This window comes from Lynx canadensis, chromosome A1 (genome assembly GCF_007474595.2).
Source record: "Lynx canadensis isolate LIC74 chromosome A1, mLynCan4.pri.v2, whole genome shotgun sequence".
NCBI classification, from domain to species: Eukaryota; Metazoa; Chordata; class Mammalia; order Carnivora; family Felidae; genus Lynx; species Lynx canadensis.
The window spans coordinates 80,309,884-80,333,207 of NC_044303.2; the positions used below are offsets into that span (position 1 = coordinate 80,309,884).

The 23,324-nt window shown below is 58.1% G+C and overlaps 1 protein-coding gene across 1 annotated transcript in view; it reads left to right on the forward strand.

The window, feature by feature from the left end:
• Positions 1 to 22,651, forward strand: part of COL4A2 (collagen type IV alpha 2 chain) — a 172,700-nt gene extending 150,049 nt beyond the window's left edge. The window contains exons 30-47 of the mRNA XM_030314074.2: positions 602 to 772; positions 1,497 to 1,640; positions 3,444 to 3,566; positions 3,808 to 3,989; positions 6,310 to 6,373; positions 6,733 to 6,807; positions 8,926 to 9,033; positions 9,754 to 9,861; positions 10,571 to 10,642; positions 10,988 to 11,113; positions 14,928 to 15,044; positions 15,862 to 16,023; positions 16,169 to 16,267; positions 16,612 to 16,758; positions 16,915 to 17,031; positions 18,136 to 18,327; positions 19,476 to 19,762; positions 21,602 to 22,651. Coding sequence (XP_030169934.1) covers positions 602 to 772; positions 1,497 to 1,640; positions 3,444 to 3,566; positions 3,808 to 3,989; positions 6,310 to 6,373; positions 6,733 to 6,807; positions 8,926 to 9,033; positions 9,754 to 9,861; positions 10,571 to 10,642; positions 10,988 to 11,113; positions 14,928 to 15,044; positions 15,862 to 16,023; positions 16,169 to 16,267; positions 16,612 to 16,758; positions 16,915 to 17,031; positions 18,136 to 18,327; positions 19,476 to 19,762; positions 21,602 to 21,859 — 2,552 coding nt within the window. The 3' untranslated portion in view covers positions 21,860 to 22,651. The remainder of the gene's footprint in view (positions 1 to 601; positions 773 to 1,496; positions 1,641 to 3,443; positions 3,567 to 3,807; positions 3,990 to 6,309; positions 6,374 to 6,732; positions 6,808 to 8,925; positions 9,034 to 9,753; positions 9,862 to 10,570; positions 10,643 to 10,987; positions 11,114 to 14,927; positions 15,045 to 15,861; positions 16,024 to 16,168; positions 16,268 to 16,611; positions 16,759 to 16,914; positions 17,032 to 18,135; positions 18,328 to 19,475; positions 19,763 to 21,601) is intronic.
• The last annotated feature ends 673 nt before the right edge of the window (positions 22,652 to 23,324 follow it).

The window sequence follows — 23,324 nt, forward strand, 5'->3', positions numbered from 1 at the left end:
CCGTGTGTAGGTCCTGGTCTCTTCTCATGAGGACACCAGTCACATGTGATTAGGGCCCATTTCACTTTAATTAAAGGTGCTACCTTCAGATACACACACACTCCCCTAACTGGGGGTTAGGATTTCAACATATGAACTGGTGGGGGAGGGGAGGGGAGGGAGACACAGTTCACCCATAACACGTTCCAGAAACAGGACACGCATTGTGCCAAACGAGAGTTCACACAGGCCGAGAGACCTGCCCGTGCTCCGTACCTCGTGTATATTGGGGTTCTGGCTAAGATGTCACTTAGAAAAAACGTGAAATTTCCACTGCAGAATCACCGCTGTGCTCTGAAGGGGGGAAATTATTTGTTTTCTGAAAGTGAGAGAACTGGGGAAGAACAGGAGCTTCCTTGGGGGGAAAGGGGGGCAGGAAGTAAGTGGAGGCCAGAGGCCATCCCCCCCAGGTCCCCCCACCAAGAGACAGCCCTGGAGGCTGGGGCCAGATGGCCCTGGGGGCGGGGGGCGGGGTGCTGTCCCAGGTGAGGGGTTCGAGAGGCATTTAGCTCTTCCGAGTTCATTCGTGTTTTTCTACTTTCTTTCCTCCTCTGCCTTTCAGGTCTGCCTGGGGACAGAGGGGACCCAGGTGACATAGGCATCCCCGGCCCTGTGGGCATGAAGGGTCTTTCCGGCGACAGAGGTGACCCTGGTTTGTTGGGTGAGAGGGGTCCCCCAGGAGGCCCCGGATTTAAAGGAATGAGCGGAATTCCCGGTGTCCCCGGACCCAAAGGTGAGGATCGGCAGACGGGGCGCTCCCCCAGGCGGGTACCGGGGTGACCAGGACTCAGGATGGCTGCAGGAGAGGCCAGCCCCTCACCAGCCCCCAGGAGGTGTCATACCTGGGAAAGCCGGCCCGTGCTGCCAGGCTGGGTGTGACGGACATGCCCCCAAATGCCCTGTCCTAATTTCCTGAGAGCGAGGGAGCAGACTTGGGGTCTGCGTGGGAGATTTGTGTGGAGGCCCCTGGAGGCTGGTTGCATATCCCGAGGCCGGTTGGCTAATACAAAACCAAAACCAGGAAAACGCTTGGTCACCAGGGTGGGCTTATTTGTACACAAACCAGTTTTCCTAGAAGGGGAGCCCCTGGCCCTTCACTGTGGGGCCACACAGAGATGTTTGTCCTGCGGTCCTTCGGTCCTTCACGGTTCCCGTGCTGGCTGCAGTGTTAGCGTCCTCTCCCTGAGGCCCACGGACCTCGGCTACCACCTGAGGCCCACCAAGGACCTCGGCTGCCTTGTGTCTTTCCTGTGACCATGTACATCTGCCTGATGCCTTGTCCCTGGGGGGCAGTCAGCCGGCGGGTGACCTGAGGAATGGGGCCCCGGAAATCCCTAGTTTAGGTCAGGCACCCTACTACCCGAGCCACTCCTCAGGAATGTCTCAGACAAGCAAGATGGAAACACCCCGTGTGTTTCTCCAGGCCTAACCCAGCACTTTTCTCGTTTCCTCTGAAGGCAGTAGAGGTTCACCCGGGATGGACGGTTTCCAAGGCATGGTTGGGCTCAAGGGAAGAGCTGGGCTTCCGGGAAACAAAGGAGAGGCCGGATTTTTTGGAATTCCAGGACTGAAGGGTCTGGCTGGTGAGCCAGGTGTGAAAGGTATGTCCACCTCTCTTAACATTGTCCTGACAAGGTTGGGACCCACTTTTGTGGGGCGTAGTGCTGCTTGGACCGAACCTTCCAGGAGCCCAAAGCTGGGCACAACTAGAAAAGAAGGAGACTGGGGTGCCTGGGTGGCTCAGCCGGTTGAGCATCTGACTTCGGCTCAGGTCATGATCTCACTGTCCGTGAGTTCGAGCCCCGTGTCAGGCTCTGTCCTGACAGCTCAGGGCCTGGAGCCTGCTTCCGATTCTGTGTCTCCTTCTCTCTCTGCCCCTCCCCTGCTCACACTGTCTCCCTCTGTCTCTCTCTTTCTCAAAACTAAATAAACATTTAAAAAAAGAGAAAAGAAAAGAAGGAAACTAACAAAAATCAGAAGGCTTTATCTCTGCCTCAACCCACCAGCAGTATAATAAAGGAAGAATCCCAACCAAAGGAAACTAGCTTGTTTGGTATTCGGCAAAAGTTTTTATGGAGGTATAATTGAATACAACTTTAGTTTCAGGTGCATGGCATAACGATTATTTGTATATACTGTGAAACGGTCACCACGTAAGGCTAGTTAACATCTGTCACAATACATAGTTACAGAATTTTTTTCTTACGGTAAGAACTTTCCAGATCTACGATCTTAGCAACTTTCAGATACGCAGGTCAGTGTTATTGGCCATGGTCACTACATGGCACATCACATCCCCACGGCCTGTATATTTTACACAAAGGAAACTGTTAAGAACAAAACAGGCAGCCGCATCAAGGATCTCATAATGCGTCATAAGAAACATCCCACCATGATTATCCCATGGTGAGCGTGAGGTCAGGGGAAGTCGGGTGAAAAGCAGAAGACAAATTCTGAAGGAGGCGAGTGCCATTTGGCAAATGGGGACCCAGTGTTCCCGGTAGAGGGACTGTGCCCACGAATTGTGCCACAGACGTGAGGCCAGTTCAAACCCCGGTGCGGGGCATCTCAAGACCCCAAGCATGAGGCTCCTTGTTTAGGAAGTGTATTCCAACGAGCCACATTTTCATGACTTTTGCTCAAACGCCCTTGTTCTGAAAGTGTCATCACGGCCTCTAAACCTGTAATTATAACACCACGTGCTGATGAGAACGTGGGTATCACACGCTGCTGGCGGGAACGCGAGATGCGTGGCCAGTGTGGACAGAAGCTTGATGGTGTCGTGGAAAGATCAACACAGGCACCCAGCACTTGCGTCCCGAGGGAGTGAAAACATGCCTTGTATACGGACGTTCAGAGCAACTTTGTTTATGACAATCAAAAGCAGAAACACCCTGGATACGCGTCGTGGGTAAATGTGGTGTCACATGAATTCTGGCCAGCCGTAGAGAACAAGGGCCTCTCACACGCTCAACGTGCATAAAACTTGAGGACGTTTTGCCGCACGTGGTCTGCTTCCCTTTACATGAAACATCCGGAACAGGCGAATCTAGAGACGGGATGTGGATTAGTGGTCCCCCGGGGCTGGGGGTGGGGAGCACTTGGGGTGACTGCTGATGGGCACGGGGTTTCTTTCCAGGGTGATGAAAATGTCCTAAAGTTCGATAGCGGTGGGGGGCGCGGGTCCACACTTGGCTCGCGTGGAGAAGGGGCTGTGGGAGAAGACAGGCGTTTTCCATCAGCCTCGGCCTCTCTCGGAGGCCCCTGCCCGGCTCAGGCCCAGTGGGGGCTGCCAGGGAACGTGCCGCCCCAAGGCTCAGAGCCTCTCGGGACGCGCTTGCCGGGATCGCAGCGGGCAAGTGGCCCAGAGGCCCACGGCGAGACCGCATCCTGTTCCCTCACAGGCAGCCGCGGGGACCCAGGGCCCCCAGGACCACCTCCCATCATCCAGCCAGGAATGAAAGACATCAAAGGGGAGAAAGGAGACGAGGGGCCAATGGGGTTGAAAGGCTACCTGGGCCTAAAAGGTGAGCATCGCCGCCCCTCCCCGCCCACCCCTCTCCACTTCAGGAGCAGCAGGGTCTACTCCAGACGCCGCTCCGCCCAACACAGGCTTTGCCGTGTCCCAGCCCCCGGCCCCTGACACCTCAGCAGGTGGGCCCGCGGCTTCCCTGCCACCTGAGTGGCCTCCCTCTCCCACTTTAGGATCCACAGCAATGGGAAAGATTGGGGCGGGTGCTGCCTCCTCACACTCGGGTCTCCCCACAGGTGTCCCGGGGATGCCAGGGATCCCCGGGCTGTCTGGAATCCCCGGCTTGCCAGGGAAGCCGGGCCACATCAAAGGAGTCAAAGGAGACATCGGAGTCCCGGGCGTGCCCGGATTGCCAGGATTCCCCGGCGTGCCCGGCCCCCCCGGAATCATCGGGTTTCCCGGGTTCACAGGAAGTCGGGTGAGTGGCACCTCTTACTTCCCAGCCCCACCTCTGCTCCCGACCAGAGATTTGCTGGGGTGCGAGTGGTCGAGGGACAGCTCCGGAGTTGGGTCCCCGGCTCGGTGTAAGGGGACACTGCTCACACCAGCCCCAGTGGTGGTTTCAGTGCCTCCCACGCTGCTGGTGGCCTTGGTTGGCAGAGGCGTGGCCTCCGCGCTCTCTCACGGCCCCCTTGGGAAAGCTACACGTGAATGTACAGCCATCAAACTCTACACGTGATCGTGTGTGACATCAGGATGGAGGACCCATTACTGGGTCACAGAGTGGACATCACCCCGGCCTGCCGTTCACTGGCTCCTTCACCCCACGCACGCACTCTGAGTGCTTGCTGGGTGCGGGCGCCGAGTCGGGGTGACACAGACGCACGGTGACCCCGGGCGGGGCTCCCATCTCTCCACACCTGCCTCCTCATCTGTGAGGCTCACGACACAGCTACCCTGCGATGTCACTGGCCGGGGGGGGCGTGGTCCGTGTAATGTGGCACAGAGGGGCCCTCGGTCAGTTCTACTTCACGAAATTACCCCTTCAACCTGTTACGGCTAAAGGTACTTTACACTCACAGTCCTCAGCATGTGATGCACTCGTTTCTGGCGCTCACAGTGGGGTTCGCCCATTTTGGGCAGATCGGAAGGCCTGGCCACCCTGTGGTAAACCTCTAGTAACAGCCCAGCTTGGCCTGTGTCTCGCCCACCTTCACGTACGCGATGCCATCTGAGTTCTTCGGGTGTCTTCCTTCCGTCACCCGGAAGCTGATGGGACCTGTGCAGCAAGCGTGTGCCGTTACTCGGGTCGCTTAGAAAGGATGCGTGTGTCTACCGAGGGGCCCAGAGGACGGTGTTCCCAGCAGCTTCTTTCCTAACAGCCAAAAACTGGGAGAGCCCAAATGCCGGCCAACAGGTGAGCGGACACGGCGCGTTCCGACCATGGACGAGCACTCAGTGGTAAACGGGGAAGTGCTGATAAATGCACCGACCCAAGTGACTGTCACAGACTTCACGTCGAACCGAGCAAGCCAGAAAGAGAGTACAAAGGATGCGATCCCACGGGTGTAGAAGTCCAGAACCGACCAGACGATGTGACAGAGGTCGGTCAGAGATTAGGGACTAGGAAATGGCGCAAGAGAACCTTCTGGAATGCTGAAAATATTCTGTGTGTCTATCTGGGTGGGACATGAATACAAGGTCACGGAGCGGTTGAGATGAGTTCACCACACTGGTGTGTGTTACTCCTCAGGACAGGAAGCTTTAAGAAAGGAAAAGAGGGAGGGGGCCCTGGGAGCCTCCATCGGTTCAGCAGCTGACTCTTGGTTTTTGGCTAAGGTCACGATCTTATGGTTGTGGGACGGATCTTATGGGATCGAGCCCCACGTTGGGCTCTGTGCAGACAGCATGGAGCCTTCTTGGGATTATCTCCCTCTCTCTGTGCCCCTCCATTCCCCCCCTCAAAAATGAGTGAATAAACTTAAAAAAAAAAGGAAAAGAGATCATCATGTGGACAATGATGCAGCCTCTGGCACAGCGTCCCCACCCCCCACCCAAAGGGGAGCTACTCTCGTGGTCCAGAGACTCAAGTTAGCCATGCTGGGAGAGGTAACCGTGCACAAGTCCCCACTAACGCTGCCGTGTAGGCCAGAGGATCAAGGTGGACCAGGAGGCCACCCTCCGTCTGAGGAAGAAGCCCCTGCAGAGAGGAAACCAATGGTTTGCATGGTCACAGAGCCACCCAGACACCACCCCAGGCTCATTATCAGGAATCAGCATCGCTGGAGGGAAGTCTCACGTCTGCAGATGGAGTGCACAGCCGTGCAACATCCAGAGCAAGCTCGGGAATCCAGCAGCCCAAGTTCATATCCCAGTTCTGCCGCTTACTAGCTGAGTGACCTTGAGAAATTACTTAGCCTCTCTGTGCCTCAACGTCTGTCACATGCAAATTCATCATACCTGCCTCTGAGACAGGACCCAACACGGGTGCCCGTGCACAGCTGAGCAGAGTGTGGGACGCGATCAGCCACGAGTGCCGCCACCACCGTCATGACAGTGACCCACATCATCTACATACTTGGTTTCAGTAAAGCTTTACCGCTCAGTAAGAACGGGGGAGCAAACCACCTGCTATCATGCAGAAAAACGTGAGGAGGGGGTGCTAGAAAATGATGACGTAACAAACATCGAGAGGTGGTTTTAGCAAACCAAGTAGCTGGACGCCCTAGCCCTCCTAAATTATAGACTTATTTCATGAACAGCCTCCTGAGATGTTTCCGTGTCTGACTTTGCTCTAGGGCGACAAGGGAGCTCCGGGGAGAGCGGGTCTTTACGGCGAGGTTGGCCCCACAGGTGATTTCGGTGAGTGTTGCCTGGATCATGACCGTAGGGCGTCCACCATCCGTAGGGCGGGTGTGGTGACGAGCCCCGGAGATGCTGGCAGGAATTTTGAAGCAAATTCTTTATCTTAAGAACGTAACACGGGGGCGCCTGGGTGGCTCAGTCGGTTGAGCATCCGACTCTTGGTCTCAGCTCAGGTCTTGACCTTAGGGTCGTGGGTTCAGGCCCAACATTGAGCTCTATGCTGGGCATGAAGCTTACTGAATGAATTAATGAACGAACGAATGAATGAATGAATGAACAGTAACACAACAGAAGTTGCAAAGCTAACCCCCTGCCATTCAGAAGAATGGTTGTCAACCATCCTTTCTGCACATCAGGTGACATTGGAGACACCATAGACCTGCCAGGAAGCCCAGGCCTGAAGGGGGAGCGAGGTGTCGCTGGAGCACCAGGTACCTGAGTCGTTCCCGTCTCCCCTCTCGGGACAGCCCTGAGCACTGGGTGTGCCTCACTCCAGAGCTGGCCCGGCCCAATGTGTCTCCACCTGTAGCACCGTGGGTCCCATTCCAGGGAACAGTTTGAGGTCTCCAAGCCCAATGCGCAAAGAAGAATTTTTAATTCAGTTAAACCTGAAGACAATGTTAAGAAAGCTCTCTCTGTCCCTGAGAGAGACACGGTAGGACACGAAGCAAATGACACAATGGCCAGAGCGTGTGATAGGCAGCGAGGGGTTTGCAGGAGGGCAGCGGGAGTCAGGCGCATGCCCTGAGCAGGGCGACAAGGCCCCCAATGTCACGGGGCGGGGGGAGGGGTGCCTCGCGTGGTACAGTAGCTCACTCCTCCTCTCTGAGTGTCCCTGAGGCCAAGGTCAGCATTCCCACTAGTGGGCGCCGGGGACAGATGCATCCCTTCCGGGGATTTTCTCTCGGGGGACCCCTCACTGCTTTAGCTGCCTGGGGCCCCAAGTTCTCCTAGGGACAGCGCTGGTCGGGGGAAAGCGTCTGTCCATGTGACTGGGGCATTCAGGCCACGTGGAGCCAGAGACGTCCATGCCTCCCGGCTGCTCTGGGCTCACTGCACATCTATCGTTGGTTTCACGGTGGCTTTCCACCCAGCCACACAGGCACCCTGGGCTGCCTATATCTCCCCTTCTACAGAATTTTGGACAATTTGGTTTATAAAAGCAGGCACATGAGACCATCTTTGCTCCATGGTCACTAACAATGACCTCGTTTATTCACCTGAAAATATGTCGGGGAAAAGAGGCTGTCCCCACCAAGAACTCCGGCTGTCACCCCTCAACCGTGTAGGTGACTTAGCTGTGGGCCCAGGAAGTAGGGCTGTGTCTCAGGACGTCGGTCCCAGGCACAGAGGGGCCATGACACGTGTATCAGGCGACCGTGGGGTCCATCTCCCTCGGACCAATGAGGGCCGCCTGAGAGGTCAGCAGCAGAGGGGGCGGCCGGAGAGGCCCTGGTCAGACTGGCTCGTACGCAGTAGGGGCCTCAGGGGACTGGGGGGGGGGGGGGGGGGGGGGGGGGGAACGGGGCTCAGGCTGGCGTCCCCGGGATGAAGGTACACGGGACTGTCTGCAGGGAGAGCACGCGGCTGGTCGGGGTTTGGAGAGGATTCTTAAAACACTAGAATAACTGATATAAAGAAGCAGAACTTCTCAGGTGGTTCTGCTTCAAGACCACACAAACGTTAACAGTACCTTTTATGAGCAACTCAGAATTGAGGAGACCCTGGACGAAAGTGATTGTGTGGGATGTAAGTTGATCCGAAGTTTTCAAAATCCTCCAGCGTGCCAGAAAACACCACAAACGTTTGACCCGGAATACTGCCACTGGCGAAGGCAGGGTTTCTAAGTCTGCCTGATGGCCATGGCGGAGTCTCCTGACGTGCTAGTTGAAGATGCAGATTACAGACTGCCCCTGGCCTGCTAAGCCATCCCTGAGACAGAGGCTCACACATGTATGACCGATTCCCCAGATGTCCCCGACACACCACACGTGAAAAACCACTCCGATAGGGGCCCTAGGTGGTGATCTTGGCGAGGTGCTCAAAACACAGTGGCCTAGAACATCCACAAGAAGTATCTCATGGTCTCCAGGGGCCAGGAATTCAGGAGCGCCGTGGTTCTGACCCCGGGCTGGTCTGGGACAAGAGGGCCCATCTCCAAGATGGCACCCGAGAGCAGCTGTTGGCGGGAGGCCTCAGCCCCTCACCACGTGGGCCTCTCCCCGAGCAGCTTGGGTGTCCTCTCCAGAGCCAGCCACCCAAAGAGGTGACAAAGTGAAAACGGATGCATGACACATTCTATGGCCGATGAAGTGACACAGTGACCTGGGGTGACCCACGTCGGCCCCATCCATGCCCAAGAGCGTGAATACTAGGACGTGGGGCCACTGAATTAGGTAAAACAGGAGTCAGGGAAGGAACATGTTGAGATAAGGAGCCATTCACAGCAGAAGCAGCCGTGTGAAATGACAGCATCCCTTACCTGGCATCCCCTTAAGCCCCAGGGAGGCAGTGTCTGCTCGGCTCCAATCAGAACTCTGTGCTTACAGGTCTAAAGGGATTCTTTGGGGAAAAAGGAACGGAGGGTGAAGTCGGCTTCCCCGGGATAACAGGCGTGCCAGGCGTCCAAGGCCCTCCAGGACCTAAAGGGCAAGCAGGTACGATCTCTTGCTATCACGCAGCCTCCCCACGTGTGCCCTCCCCCCACAGCTGGGCCTCCAAACCTCAGGACCCCAGGACAGAGGTGGCCGGTGTGCCTGTGTCCTAGTCTGCCACGATCACACCACGCCCCAGGAAGCTGGCCCTTGCGTGTTACCCGTGACCCAGCTCTGCCTTAGGACCGAGCTCGTGGAGAGGACCAGGCGGCCAGCCACGGGGACATGCACAGGAACTGACGCACGAGTTCCTATCCGGTGTCTCCCTGTGAACGCAGGCTGAGTTCTGGTCACAGCACCCCTTCTGTGCATCCGAATATGCAGAAACATGTTTGTGGATCCCGAGTTAGCTTGGAAAGCAGACAGGGGGGCTACTTCCCCGCTTTTTCCTTGTTGCTGCTTTTGTTTTGTTGTTGCCTTGCTTTGCGTGGGACCTGGGAATCCTGAGGCTGATCCTTCAGGGTTTCCTGGGTTCCCTCCGGACTCCCACGCAGATGGCAAGACAATACTGGGAGAACACAGGCCGCTCTCTCTTTGGCAAAGCTGAGCTACCCGCCCTCAGCCCGTACGTGGGGCACGTTTCCAGCTGAAAGGAAGGCTCTTCCTTTCCCACAAAGGCCCTCCTCCTCCAGGCAGAACCAAGCTACAGACCAGGGAGGCCCTGGGGTTCCTGGGTGCTGCTGGGGGCTCCAGTCCCACTTAAGGGTGTGTTTATACCCCCAGGCTTCCCAGGACTGACAGGGCTGCAGGGGCCGCAGGGAGAGCCGGGGCGGGCAGGAGCACCCGGTGACAAAGGAGACTATGGCTGGCCCGGGATCCCAGGCTCACCAGGTGAGAGCGTCTCTCCCTCTGCAGACACGAGCACCAACTCAGAGCCAGGCCTGTAGGTTGGGGAGGGGCACTGGGAGCCAGGTTGGTCTCTCTCTGGTCGGCTCACAGCAATGCAGAGGTGGGACAGAGGGACAGAAGCCAGTGTCCCTGCTGTCCTATCCAGGGCTCCGGCTGTGGCTGAGCCAGGTCTGGCCGAGCTCTTGGCGGGAGCTGGGGGATTACCCAGGCCCTCAGGAGCTGTCTTTCCCAGCATTAAGGGGCCACCCCCACCCACACTCACTCCCCATATCCCAGGAAGAATCGCGCTCATTGGCCGTCAGCCTTACATGTCCTACTTAGAAAAGTTTATGCTCGGGAATCCGGAGGGAATGGAATAATGCTAGAGCCTTGGTTCCGAGCACAGCTTGTACAAACCACATAGGTACAGTGACTCAAGCATCAGGAGAAACGCCACACTTCCGTCCAGCTCCCTTACGGCCATAACAAGCCTGTAAAAAGATTCCATGAAAACAATCTAAGTTAAATGGTTCTCCTGGGTGACACAAAAGTGATGTGCAAGTCACAGTGTGCAGAACTGCTTGCTGTTTGCCGGGCTTTTGAGTGAACCAGATGGATGACTGTATAACAGCAAACAAAACCAGGTGTGAATTGCTTCAAGAGTTTCTTTGCTCTCCGGTGCATGAAATAACCATGAGTGAAACCCACACAGGTTTTCCGGGCATCCGAGGCATCAGCGGACTCCACGGCTTGCCGGGCACCAAAGGCTTTCCAGGATCCCCAGGTATTTAATCCTGCCCCAGCCACGTGACCACAGCCAGTGGTGGGGGGCAGGGGCTAGTGGGGGACGTCCTGGACCTGGGGGCTCAGGGAGCAGGATGGCTCCGTGCGGGCTGTGCGGCCCTCCCGGAGGCCACCCGGGCTCCCCCGGGGTGCTGCAGACCGAGAGGGGTTCCAACTACAATCACATCCGGGACACTGAGGCCGCACGGCCAGCTGGGATCTCCACGGCCGGCCTCTGGTTCCATCCCCGAGTCTCGGTGCACAGCATCACTGGTCTTTTGCCTCCGAAGATCAGCCTGCCATGGCTGAGGATGCTAACGTCACCGCTGTGTTAACCCTGCCGCAGGTGTGGACGCCCACGGAGACCCCGGCTTTCCCGGTCCTGCCGGGGACAGGGGTGACCCAGGAGAGGCCAACACCCGCCCAGGCCCTGTCGGAGCCCCAGGACAGAAAGGGGAGCGAGGAAATCCAGGTGAGGCCAAGGACCAGCCAGCGGCACCAGACCTGGGGTGTCTGTGAGTCCGAGAGGTGGATGTGGAAAGGTCCCTAGAAAGTGCCAGTTGCTTTGCAGACAATTTCTTGCTGCAGAACCCCTTGGCCAGCCCTCCACCCTTATACTCTTAGAATCCATCAGGGGTTAGTGAGTGACCACCCTCTCTGGTGGGAAGGACACGTTCCCACCTGTAGGGACCACACTCTGTCCCCTGCCCCATGTCCCCGGGGCACCTGCACAGTGGTTACCTGTCACAAGCTCTCAGTGTCAGACGAACACGTAAACACAAGCATTACAGTCACCGAGCTGAACCCCGCAGGCAGGCCTGGCCTGTGGTAGGAGCCAACCAGGGAAAGGTGTCTCACCTGCTGAGAAAGGGCCCCACTCCCACCCAAGCCCCCAGTACACGTGCTTAAGCCTGACCTGAGGTGGGAAACGTTTCCAGATGGAAGTCTGATCAGTATCTAGGGGCAGAGCATGTTGAAAGTATTACAGTGTCATTGAGCATTGAGCATCATCATTGCTTACTGACGATCCGTGGCCGCCAGCACACCCAGCACATGGGCGCAGGCCTGTCACACAGTGGCCCAGGGCATGCTTCAGTCAGGATACTCTAGTAAGCTAGAGCCAGCAACCCCATAGAGTAGTCAGTACCCAAGGAAGCAGCAACTCGATCCCCCACGGAGGGCAGCCGGTGTCCAGAGGCTCACCGACCACATCGCCTGATTCTCCAAGGTCTGTCACTGCCCCTCTTTCAAATAGCTGGAAACTCCAGAATTCCCTGATATCTGAGCTCCACAGCATTGATCTGAAGGCAAGAGAATGAGGAGAGGCTCAGCCAGCCAGGGCCTTAGTATGAGCCCTGAGAGGCTGCACGGTGCTCACGCAGCCTCAGTCGGGGTCTATTGACCGGCACATTCCCTGCTCGGGGGTAAGGGTCGGTCCACCGGCACAAGCCTCCTTAGAGCCCCCCGGGGAGCTGACAGTGCCCGTGACTTTGAAGTCAGATGCCTGCATGTGTGTTCTCATTCTGCCTCTCACTTGGTACGACCTTGCACATGGCTTTGCTTATAAAACGAAGGTAGAAGCCCACCTTCTGGGTATCGAGGGGATGCGGTGAGATAATACAGGTGAGCTCTTACACATAGAGGCCCAGGAAGCAACGCTCGCTGGCTTCTCTACAAGGCCTCCAATTAGCATTTTTTCAGAGAGTCCTGCTCATAAGAAGAGCTGCCCTCTGAAAGGGACGGGGGAACGCAGCTCAGGATATGGAGGTGAGGCCGGGCCCAGGGGACAGAGGGAAGCGAGAGGCACAGACAGTGCTCACAAGACTTCAGCTGCGCCCTGTGTCCTGAGGCACACTGACTGGTGCACACGGCACACTGTTCAGGCTCAGAAACGGGCAACAAGGGATAGGTTACGGTTCCGGGCAGGACAGAAATCACCTCTCTTACTCCCCTGTTTATACCTCGGCGAGATGCCTGCCGCAGAGTCAGTGTTCACGGACATTCGTTGGAGCAGAATGTTGTGAAACTCTTTGTGACCACAGTCGAAAGACTCCGCCACCCCGCCCCATGATCCCATCGCGCGTTAACTGTGCGCCATCTGTTTCCCAGAATTCTTGAACCTACAGTGTAGCCCCCCGCACTCCATCAGAGGGACCCAGAACGTGCGGGCTCCCACACGGCCCTGAGGCCTTGCAGCTCTCTGTAAAGCAGCTGTCCCCTACGAGGGCCTCGTCCCGCATCAGAATCACGGCAGCCCAACGAGCTGGTGGTTTCCGAGCAGACTCCGGGCTCTGCCCACTGGGCCACAGCCTCTGGCCGTCGTGAGGGAGGGAGACCGTCCATGGAGACATCCCCAGGCAGGCCGGTGAGGACACACTGTCCTCCGAGGATGGCGGGTGACCGTGAGCCATCGTTGTCCCTCCCGTGGGCCTCACCTCAGGCCAGAAGTGCAGATTTGCAGCCGAGGCCCCTCCTGCCGCTGATGTGGGGCTCAATTCATGGTTTGCCTGTGCGGGACGGGTTTTCATCAAACCTCCATCAGTCGGGCGTTTCTTTCAATACTTAGGAAGATCCATGGGCCCCAAGGAGGGAACGGGCTTGTGTTGACCCTGATTCCAGCAAACTGAGCCTGGGTCACTCAGAGTGTCGTTAACAGAGGCCCAGTCACTGCGGTTTGTTGTGGGAACCCGGCCGCTCTGGATCTTCTGACTCGAGAGTTTCTGCCATTATCCACTGACACTCACCGCCTGTTTCGGTCACTTTGTGCCAATAGTTAGACACAGCTCAGTTGGAGTCGTTTTCTGTCAAACTACAGGCGGCAGCTGGCCGGTCCCCACAGGCCTCGTAAACCCGCTTGCCCATTGCCTGTAATCGAGACAAAGACGACACCTTTCTCAGTGTTCCCCCTGGCGCGTTTCTCCGTCCGCTGCGCAGAGGCACGCGCCGTGACGGGTATCGGAGCCGCGGTGCGGCTGAGGACCAGCCAGGAGGCTGCGTGGGGGGCACAGGAGGCGGCCGCTGGCCCCTCGGTCACGCGGATTTGCTCCATGCTGCCCAGCTCACCATCCGCCCTGGAGGAGACGTGACGGTCCCGGGACACCCGGACGCCTCTCTGCACCTCCAGACTGTGGGAGAAAACAAACACCAGTCTGGCAATTAGGAGAGAAACTGACCGCCTCCCCGCTGGCAGCACCCACGCCCGCCGAGCACGGACGGGCACCTGTGACCGTCGTGTGGGCCGACACGCGGGACCTGGGGGCTCCCACAGATCTGCTCGCATGGGGACTGTCCTCCACCGTCTGTCCTCCGTCAGTACCTGAGGCCGGTCCTGTCCCGTGCCGCAGTTCTGTTCTGTGAAGCAAATACCAAGTGAGAGATTCTGAACCAGGGACTCTCGTGGAAATGCAGAGTCGGGCTCCTGACAGCCCCTGGTCACACGTTCACCGACCGACCTACACGTGACCTTTTGCTCTCATGTGTTTCTGTTGAAAGACACCTTATTTGATGTGTGTTGTTAATACGTTGACGTGGACCTCACGTCCACCGGCTCGGTCTCTTGCCCGAAGGAAGCCCCTGTGACACACGTGTCCGCTGTGAGCACGCCACGGCTGTCCTGAGCTGAGGAATGCCAGATGGCACTTCAGCACGATCGGGGAGGAGGGGGGACAATTTAACAGTGAAATCACCAATAAGAAGCCCAGAAACGTAAAAACCACAGCACTAAACAGACACAGGAAGAATCCTTGTTGACTCTTGGAGCTGAAACGAAGACGTCGGCAGGCACACAAGGGTCTGCCTCTTCTGCTTGTCCGGGAGGGACGCCCGCACTGAGGGCGCATCGCCAATAAACCCCGCCGAGTACGCGAATTGGCGAGCGCAGAACCCGCGAGCGGCGAGGACGGCTGTGCAAAGCTGGGACCCAGGCTACCGAAGGGAGGGTGACAGGGCTGACTGGGAGCGTCCGTGTGGTCCTTCTGGACCAACACGAGTGCTAGCCACACCCGGAACCTTCCATCCCAAACCAAGTGCTAGCCAGCAACAGAGCCAGCCTTCCAGGGCCCAGGGGCCGTCCTCAAGTACCACAGCCACGTCGGCTGAGCAAGATCCGTGGGACCCTCCAGGCAGCAGGAGGGGCCGGTGGCTTCCCCACGCCTGCAGTGTGGCACGGTCCCCGCCTCCCCTCACTGCCCCTCCTTGGCGGCTCTGCTCCTAGACAGGAGGGGAAACGATAGATTGAAAAGTTGGACGGTGATGGCAAAACTGACTTCTTCTGTTTCTCTCCGAAGGGGAACGAGGCCCAGTCGGGAGTCCGGGACTTCAGGGATTTCCAGGAATCACCCCACCTTCCAACATCTCTGGGTCACCTGGTGACAAAGGGGCGCCGGGCATATTTGGCCCAGAAGGTAAGCAGGACTCCTGTTTCTGTGTGTTGCAATCTGTGGGGCAGGACCCGGCGGTGACCAGATTACTGTAGGGATGGGACAGACTCTCACTGCCACCTTGAGGGACATTGTGCAAAGGGAAATGGGCCACACGCGCACGGAGGGAAGAGCACTGTGTGATGCCACTGGTAACGAGTCCCCAGAGCATTCAGATCCAGGGACGGAAGGGAGAATGGGGGGAGCCGGGGCTGGGGGAGGCGACGGAGAGTCGCAGGTGAATGGGGGCAGAGCCCCGCTTCCAGAAGATGAGAAGGTCTGAGGTGGACCTTCTGGTGTGGCGATGGCCACACAGGTCCTTCAGTGCCCTGAAGTACAGGTGTACTCAGTGCCCCTGAACCGCACACTTAGAAATGGTTGAAATGGGGGCGCCTGGGTGGCTCAGTTGGCTAAGCGTCCGACTTCAGCTCAGGTCCTGATCTCACAGTTCATGGGTTCAAGCCCCGCGTCGGGCTCTGTGCTGACAGCTCAGAGCCTGGAGCCTGCTTCGGATTCTGTCTCTCTCTCTCTCTCTCTGCCTCTCTCTCTCTCTCTCTCAAAAATAAGCATTAAAAATTTTTTTAATTAAAAAAAATAAATGGTTAAAATGGTAAGGTTTATGTTATGTATATTCTACCACAATAAAGAAAACTCGTCCAGTGTTAGACATGCCAAAGACGCCCCCAGACAGGGGACTCGACACCTGGCCCCCCGGGCACGTCCTGCAACACATGCCAGTGCCGGTTGTCCGTGCCCGCGCCCTCCTCCTGTGTAACGTCTTTCTGGTGACGCATGTCGACAGGTTATCGAGGGCCTCCGGGGCCACCTGGACCTGCTGCTCTCCCTGGAAGGAAAGGAGACGAGGGCAACCCAGGAGCCCCAGGAAACCCCGGGACCAAAGGGTGGGGCGGGGACCCCGGGCCCCAGGGCCGGCCTGGCGTGTTCGGGCTCCCAGGAGAAAAAGGTAACGGTGCCCATGGAGGGAGGGCTCCTCTTGTCTCCTCTTGCCGGGGAGGCTGGTGGCACCAGTCAGGGCAGGGGGGGGCGGGGGGCAGGGCTGGAGCCCCCACACAGACATGTGAGTCCTCTGTGTCCTGCTTGTCTTGAAGGACCCAGAGGGGAGCCAGGACTCATGGGAAACACAGGAGCCACCGGGAGTGTGGGCGACCCAGGCCCCAAGGGGCCCAAAGGAGACAGGGGACTCCCAGGTGAGTGGCCTTCGCACACGCACACAGCCAGCATCTCAGGTGGGCGGCCCCAGGACTGGGCTTCAGGACGATCCCTGGCCCTCCGGGCTGGGGGACCCCTCCGAGGCCTCCCTCTGAAGTGCCACGCTGGGACCCTCTGTGGCTCCCGCCGTGACTGGGTGACTGACAGCTGCTGGTGAAGGGAAGGCCCTTAGTGACCTCGCAGACGGGTTATTCTCTAGATGGCAAGATGGTTCCAGAAAGCTCCAAGATTGGTTTCAACGGATGAAAACAATGGAATACAGATCATTGCAAGGAAGCCGGGAGCGCCCCTGTGTCAACTGGCCTTTCTTTGCCCTTTCTAGGTGCCCCCGGTTCTGTGGGATCCCCTGGGATTGTGGGAATCCCCCAGAAGATCGCTGTCCAGCCAGGGCCAGTGGGTCCACACGGAAGGAGAGGCCCCCCGGGGGCACAGGGAGAGATGGGGCCCCAGGGCCCCCCAGGAGAGCCAGGTAGGAGCCCTGCCGGAGAGCCGCCAGGGAAACGCCTTTTCCTGCTCGCGTTCTTCTCGCTTGGGTTTCCTCCCCGGGAAGCCTGTGTTGAGCATCAGTGACACTGAGCACGGTCACGCCTTCCATGGTGCTCACACCCGTTTCGTGGCTGTGCAGGTTTCCGCGGGGCTCCAGGGAAGGCAGGGCCCCAGGGAAGAGGTGGCGTTTCCGCTGTTCCCGGATTCCGAGGAGACCAGGGGCCCATGGGACAGCAGGGGCCCATCGGCCAGGAAGGTGAGTGACGGACAGAAAGGGGGCAGAGGGCAGGGGGTTTCTTTCAGGTCCACTGAGGGTCTGACCAGTGTCCTGTGGTGCGTGGGGAGGGATGATCCAGCACCCAGACGAGCAGAAAGACACTGCCCCTCACCCAGGCTGTGGTGCTCGGTAGCAACACCTGTGCCCGTGAGGGCACCCGGTCCAGAGTCCCAGACAGGCTGGCCCCCTTCCTTCCACTGACACGTCCGCAGGTGGCTCGGAGAAGGAGGCAACCAACGCGCTTCAAGAAACGGGCTTTGTAATGATCTCAAAGGTCTGGGCCAGTGAGCTGAAGGAAAGCAATTGTGTTAGTGGCAGCCATCATAAAGTCTGGTGTCACTGATTTCTTAAAATGATCTGTACGTACGCAGGGCGGGATAGGCCAGAAATACCAGCAATTTGTGCACAAAGAAGTAGATTTGTTTCAGTCCCGCCTGAGCTCACTCGGAAACAGTGGTAGGAGTGAGTCACATTCAACTGGGGTGCACGACCGGTGTCCCCATCACAGGAGCGTGCAGTCCGCTGTCCTGCGCACGGACCCACCCACGGCCAGGAGGTTGCGGGCTCCGTGGGGGATGTATGTCCAGGGACACACGTGGGCAGAGGGGAGTCATCCAGGCTGGGAGACCAAGCAGCAGAGGTGGAGGGGACGTCCCGTGAGGAACGTGAGGACAAGTGGAAGTGTCCCTTGGGGGGAGGGGCGGGGAGCAAGGCAGGATCAGCACGGACAGCTGATTCCCAGTGTTTGAAGGGTCGTCTTGTTGGAGGCACAGTAGATGTTCCGCTATGCTCCAGGGGCGGACTCGAGCCCTGGGTGGGCATTGTGGGAGGCAGAGTTCTAACCCAGACGTGCCCAGCCACGGGGCTCTTAGGACAGAGGAGGCCTGTTTGTTGGGTGGGGGTGAGCCGCAGTCCTCTGGGCCCTTCGACTGGCTCTGCACCTGCCCCTCGTTCAGGGCCCTGGCAGGTCCTCCAAGGGGCACAGCCAGTGAGGGCCAGGCTTTGGGCAGAAAGCGGGCAGCAGCCGCAGAGGCCAAGGTCCGCACAGCAGCTGAAAGGCAGCCACTCTCTCCCGGGTTCTAGGGGAGCCAGGCCGCCCGGGGACCCCCGGCCTGCCCGGCATGCCCGGCCGCAGCGTCAGCATCGGCTACCTCCTTGTGAAGCACAGTCAGACGGACCAGGAGCCCATGTGCCCCGTGGGCATGAACAAGCTCTGGAGTGGGTACAGCCTGCTGTACTTCGAAGGCCAGGAGAAGGCGCACAACCAGGACCTGGGTAGGTACCACCCGGCCAGCCCCGGCCAGTTCGGCTCCTGGTCAGCGTCGGCAGCTCTCAGCCGGACGGGCTCCTGCCGATCGAGGGCACTGGGCCCATCCACATCCCTGGGCTTCCAGAAGAGATGAAAATGGCCTTTGAGACCTCCAAAGCTCAGGTCAGGACCACAGAGGCTGCGGCCTGCACAGGCTCAGGGGTGGCCCCGCCTGCCCTGGAGGCCACTAGAAGCTTCACCCCCAGCTTGGCTTTTCGCCGCAGGCTCTGTAAACGGTCAGGCTGGGGCCGTGAGGGGCGGGGGGTCACACAGGGCCCCCAGGAGAACAGATGCGCATTCAAGTAAGCCTGGTTGCCAAAAGGAATTGAAAGGACTTAAAAGCGCACAGGAAGTGCAGCGAGCACACGTGAAAAGTGGGGGGGGGGGGGGGGCAGGGGTGCCTCTGTCTGAGGGGCCTGTGGTAGGGACAGGGGTGGGGAGTCCCTCAATCCGACCCCGACGCTGTGTGCACATTCCCGTCTATAGGTTCCACTTCCGAAATAAGTTTAACAGAACACAAAGGGGGACAAACGCACAGGGCCAGGGCCTAAAACGCAGAGCCGGGAGCAGGGCCTAGGCGGTGGGGCCCGCGCTGGGCAGGCTTGGTGGCAGGTGCCCACATGTTGTCCCCAAGCCCAGTAGGCAGCCCATGTGAGCAGGGAAGACTGTGCAGCTCTAATTCATCCTCTCTGCCCTGAGATAAAGGCAACCTTTGTACCCAGGAGCAGGGGAGTGTTTGGGGTTCGTATGGCCGGAGTTCCTTCGGGGAGGGTCCCTCAGGGTGCAGGAAGCCAGGCCCTTATCTTGGGTCCCATCAGGGGTTTCTCGGGGCTGGTCTTGAAGACCCCCAAACAACATAGGCCTCAGCCAGGTGCTAGTTCATGAAGACCCCACTCCATCCAGGGATGTGTGTGAAAACTTCTAGAAGGGCAAGGCTGAAATGGCAGGGCAGACTCCAAAAAAAGGAATTGGAAACCGCTAGCTCGGTCCCCTGTGCAGATCTGAGCCCCGCCGGGTGGCTGGTGGGCAGGTCCCTGACGTGGGGCCTCTGGGACCTGGCCCGGCCTGGAGGGCCGTCTTCCCAGCCACACTCAGCTGCAACCTCTTTCCACAGGGCTGGCGGGCTCCTGCCTGGCTCGGTTCAGCACCATGCCCTTTCTGTACTGCAACCCGGGTGACGTGTGCTACTACGCCAGCCGCAACGACAAGTCCTACTGGCTCTCCACCACGGCCCCGCTGCCCATGATGCCGGTGGCCGAGGACGAAATCAAGCCCTACATCAGCCGCTGTTCCGTGTGTGAGGCCCCAGCTGTCGCCATAGCGGTACACAGTCAAGATGTCTCCATCCCCCACTGCCCAGCTGGATGGCGGAGTCTGTGGATTGGATATTCTTTCCTCATGGTATGTGGTACTTGCCCACTTTCTCTGTCTGAGCATGGAACTGGGTAGAAATCTAGTTCCTCTCCCCAACACACCCTGCCTCTGGAAGAATAATCACACGGGACAGTTGTTCAGGTTGCACACTGCTCAAGGGCATCTGGCCCAGGGGATGAGAGCTGGAATACAGCCTGCACTTTGGCCTAAGCACTTTGCGAACTGAGCCATGTCAGGCATGGGCTGCCCCACCCACAGGGGGCCCGTGAATTTGCCATCAGGCCACTGTACGGGCTGCAATTAGGATAAACTGGGCCACCATGATAGCAACCCTTACGGTTTTCCTGCTTACGCCACCACTGTAGGGAGAAAGGAAAGGCCAGTGACGACAGTAGGCCTTGTGTTTATATTCGTTATAACTGCCATAAGTCATAAATCATATAAATAACATAACATGTAAGTGATAGGAAAAAGTATTCATATCTTAATATTTTTAGAGGTATCATTGCTGCAATAATTCGAAGCACAGAATACTAAGTTCTGTGCAAAGACAGGCACCTCCCTACTTTTCAAGAAGCTGATCACGGCCATGTAAGGTGACTTTTGAGGACAGAACAACCCTGTGTGGTTACACGTGCCATCGGGGTGCGTCTGTGTGCATGTGTGCAGGTGTGTGTGTGTGTGTGCGTGCGTGCGTGTGTGTGCGCGTGCGGACTAAAGTCAGAGCCCTTGCCGGCCAGGCTGTTCCCAGCTCTGAGGCTTCCCGCAGGGTGCTTCCTCCTGACCCTGGCCCGACGGCTCCCTCAAGGTGTCCTTCCAGGGCGGGGCCCTCCCAGGCCGGCCTCTGCTCCTTCACGCCAAGTGGGGCCTGAGGCTCCCTCCCACACCAAACGGACTGTGGGGCTCTGGGCTGGGGGGCTCCTGCATTCTGTGAGCGCAAGGCTTTTTCAAAGCTTCTTGTGGTTGTGGCTTTGTTTAAAGAGGCTGACCCGAGTTACCCGCCCAGGACGCCCCAGAACAGCCTCCTTTTTTTCCCTCACACTGTGGCTGAGACACATCCCTGTCCCACAAGCCACAGGGACAGTGTGTGTCCCACCAAGCCTGGCGGCCCATTTCTCATGAGCTTCGGGCCCTGGTGGTCCCGTGCGTCTTAACAAGAGCTGCCGCACTTGTGACACCATGAGAAAGTAGCAGGTGACAGAAGTGAAGACGAGGTCCCCTCTGACGCTTCCCGCCTCCCGGCCAGCAGCCACACGGTCCTCTCAGGTGACCAGCTGCCTAATTAACAACGCTCTGATTGAAAAAACAATCATTACACAAGTAGTACCTGTTGGTTATCGAGACACCAGCAAGTGGAGATTTCCAGAACCACTCCCAGTCTCTCTCCAGAAGAGCAAGCGAGGAGGAGCTGTCGAGGCCACTTTCTTTCTGCCTTATTTTTACCTTACCAGCCTCACGTGTGCCCTGCATGTTGACTTTAGTTTTCCTTTGAAAAAAGAAAAAAAAAAAAGCAGTTCACATGTTAGCATCTGTCCTGCCAGGTGAACGCACTTCATCCTTTGAGTAGATGATTCGGGAGACGGTGTTTTTCCCCAAGACAAGTCAGCCGCGTGTGCCGGTTATAACCTGCTTCTGCTCTGGGCTTCCCTTAAGCTCAGACGGTGCGCGTGGGCTCACGTCCCTGTCCCTGCACCGTGCCTGGTGCGATGGCCACCCTGGTTTATTGCAGGCGGTCTGTATTGAAAGCGCAGACAAACTCCGGGGGGTGTTCAGCTGGGGGGGGGGGGGGGGGGACGGTGCATCAAAGAGCCCGGGCCGTCCCCCTGCGGGCGCACTCACAGCCCTGCCCCGTCTCCCTCTGTGCAGCACACGGCGGCCGGCGACGAAGGCGGTGGCCAGTCGCTGGTGTCTCCGGGCAGCTGCCTGGAGGACTTCCGCGCGACGCCCTTCATCGAGTGCAACGGGGGCCGTGGCACCTGCCACTACTACGCCAACAAGTACAGCTTCTGGCTCACCACCATCCCCGAGCGCAGTTTCCAGGGCTCGCCGTCCGCCGACACCCTCAAGGCGGGGCTCATCCGCACGCACATCAGCCGCTGCCAGGTGTGCATGAAGAACCTGTGACGTGCGGGGGGCCGCGCCCCGCACGCGCTTCTCGGGGGGCTACACTCGGCCGGGGGGGCCACCTTGGTGCTCACTCTTAACTTATTACCTCACACGCCGCCCCCAAAACCGATCTCATCCTCTCTTTCAAACTCTGACGGAAAGGCTGCCAAAGGAATTGAGCGCCAGCGCTCACACCAAACAGCCCGTGGGCACCCGCAGGGGCTTCGGCACTGGCGACACCTGCCTCCCAACAGAACGGTCACCCGCCCGAGCACCCCCATCAGGCCGTGCCACAGTGCTCTGCACTAGGTGTAGCTGATGTCTCCACACGTGCCCTTAGAGTCACTGCGCTTCCAGACCCCGCAGACGACGCGCATTGTTGAACCCGCCTAATGGGGTGGTGTTGATAAGCGAAGCGTGTCGCCAAAGGCTCCTGAACCCCTCGTGCGGCTCCCACCCGCGGGTATCCGGGCCTCCGTGCTGGCAGCTCTGTTTCCTCCCAAAGACCCAGGATGTGCCTCTTAACCCCTCAGGAAGGCCAGGTGTGCCTTTTAAGACTTTGATGGTCCCACATGAGCTCTCTTCTGTCCCCCCCCCCCCCCCCCCCGCCATGTCTTCACAGACCATCGGGAGACCTCTTAGCCACCTGTTGTCAGCCACGCCATGTGGCACACTGTAGTCAGAAGTGATGTGTCTACTGCCCCAGGTGGCCCCGGGGACTTCCCCTCCATTCTTGGTGACTCATACTCCTATGACATATCTAACCTCTGTAACAAACACACAATAAAAGTTGGTTTTGAGCTTTTTATACCCCAAGGTGTTGACGGCCTTCATTCTCCCACGTCTGTCAAGCACAGTTTGCTGCACGAACCCCACACACCTGCCACGCCCCTCCCCGGGTCTGTGGTGTGGCTTGTCAGGGAGGTGTTTGTGTTTGCAGTGTGTTAGGGCCCACAGGAAACACCCCAGCCACCACTCACGGGGCTCAAGAGAACGGGCGCCTCACAAACACACTTCCCAAGTCATCTGGTTCTGACAGAACGTCCCAGGTCAGATCTCCGTATTTCCAAGAAACCCCCAAGATACATCTGTGGAACCTGGCAGGCCTCTGGGAGCCCAGGCCAGAATTTATTTCCAGCCTTTAAAATGCAGTCTTGGGGCACCAGCTGGCTCAGTCAGCCAAGTGTCCAACCTCGACTCAGGTCACGATCTCATAGTTCGAGCCCCGCGTCAGACTCTGTGCTGACAGCCCAGAGCCTGGAGCTGCTTCGGCTTCTGTCTCCTCTCACTGCCCCTCTCCCACTCTCATTCTGTGTGTCTCTCCCTCAAAAATTAAAAAAAAAAAAAAAAATTAAAATGCAGTCTCATATTGGGGCACCTGGGTGGCTCAGTCAGCTAAGGGTCTGACTCTTGGTTTCAGCTCAGGTCATGGTTTTCAGGTCAGGTCAGGTCAGCTCATGGTTTTGTGAGTTCAAGCCCCACG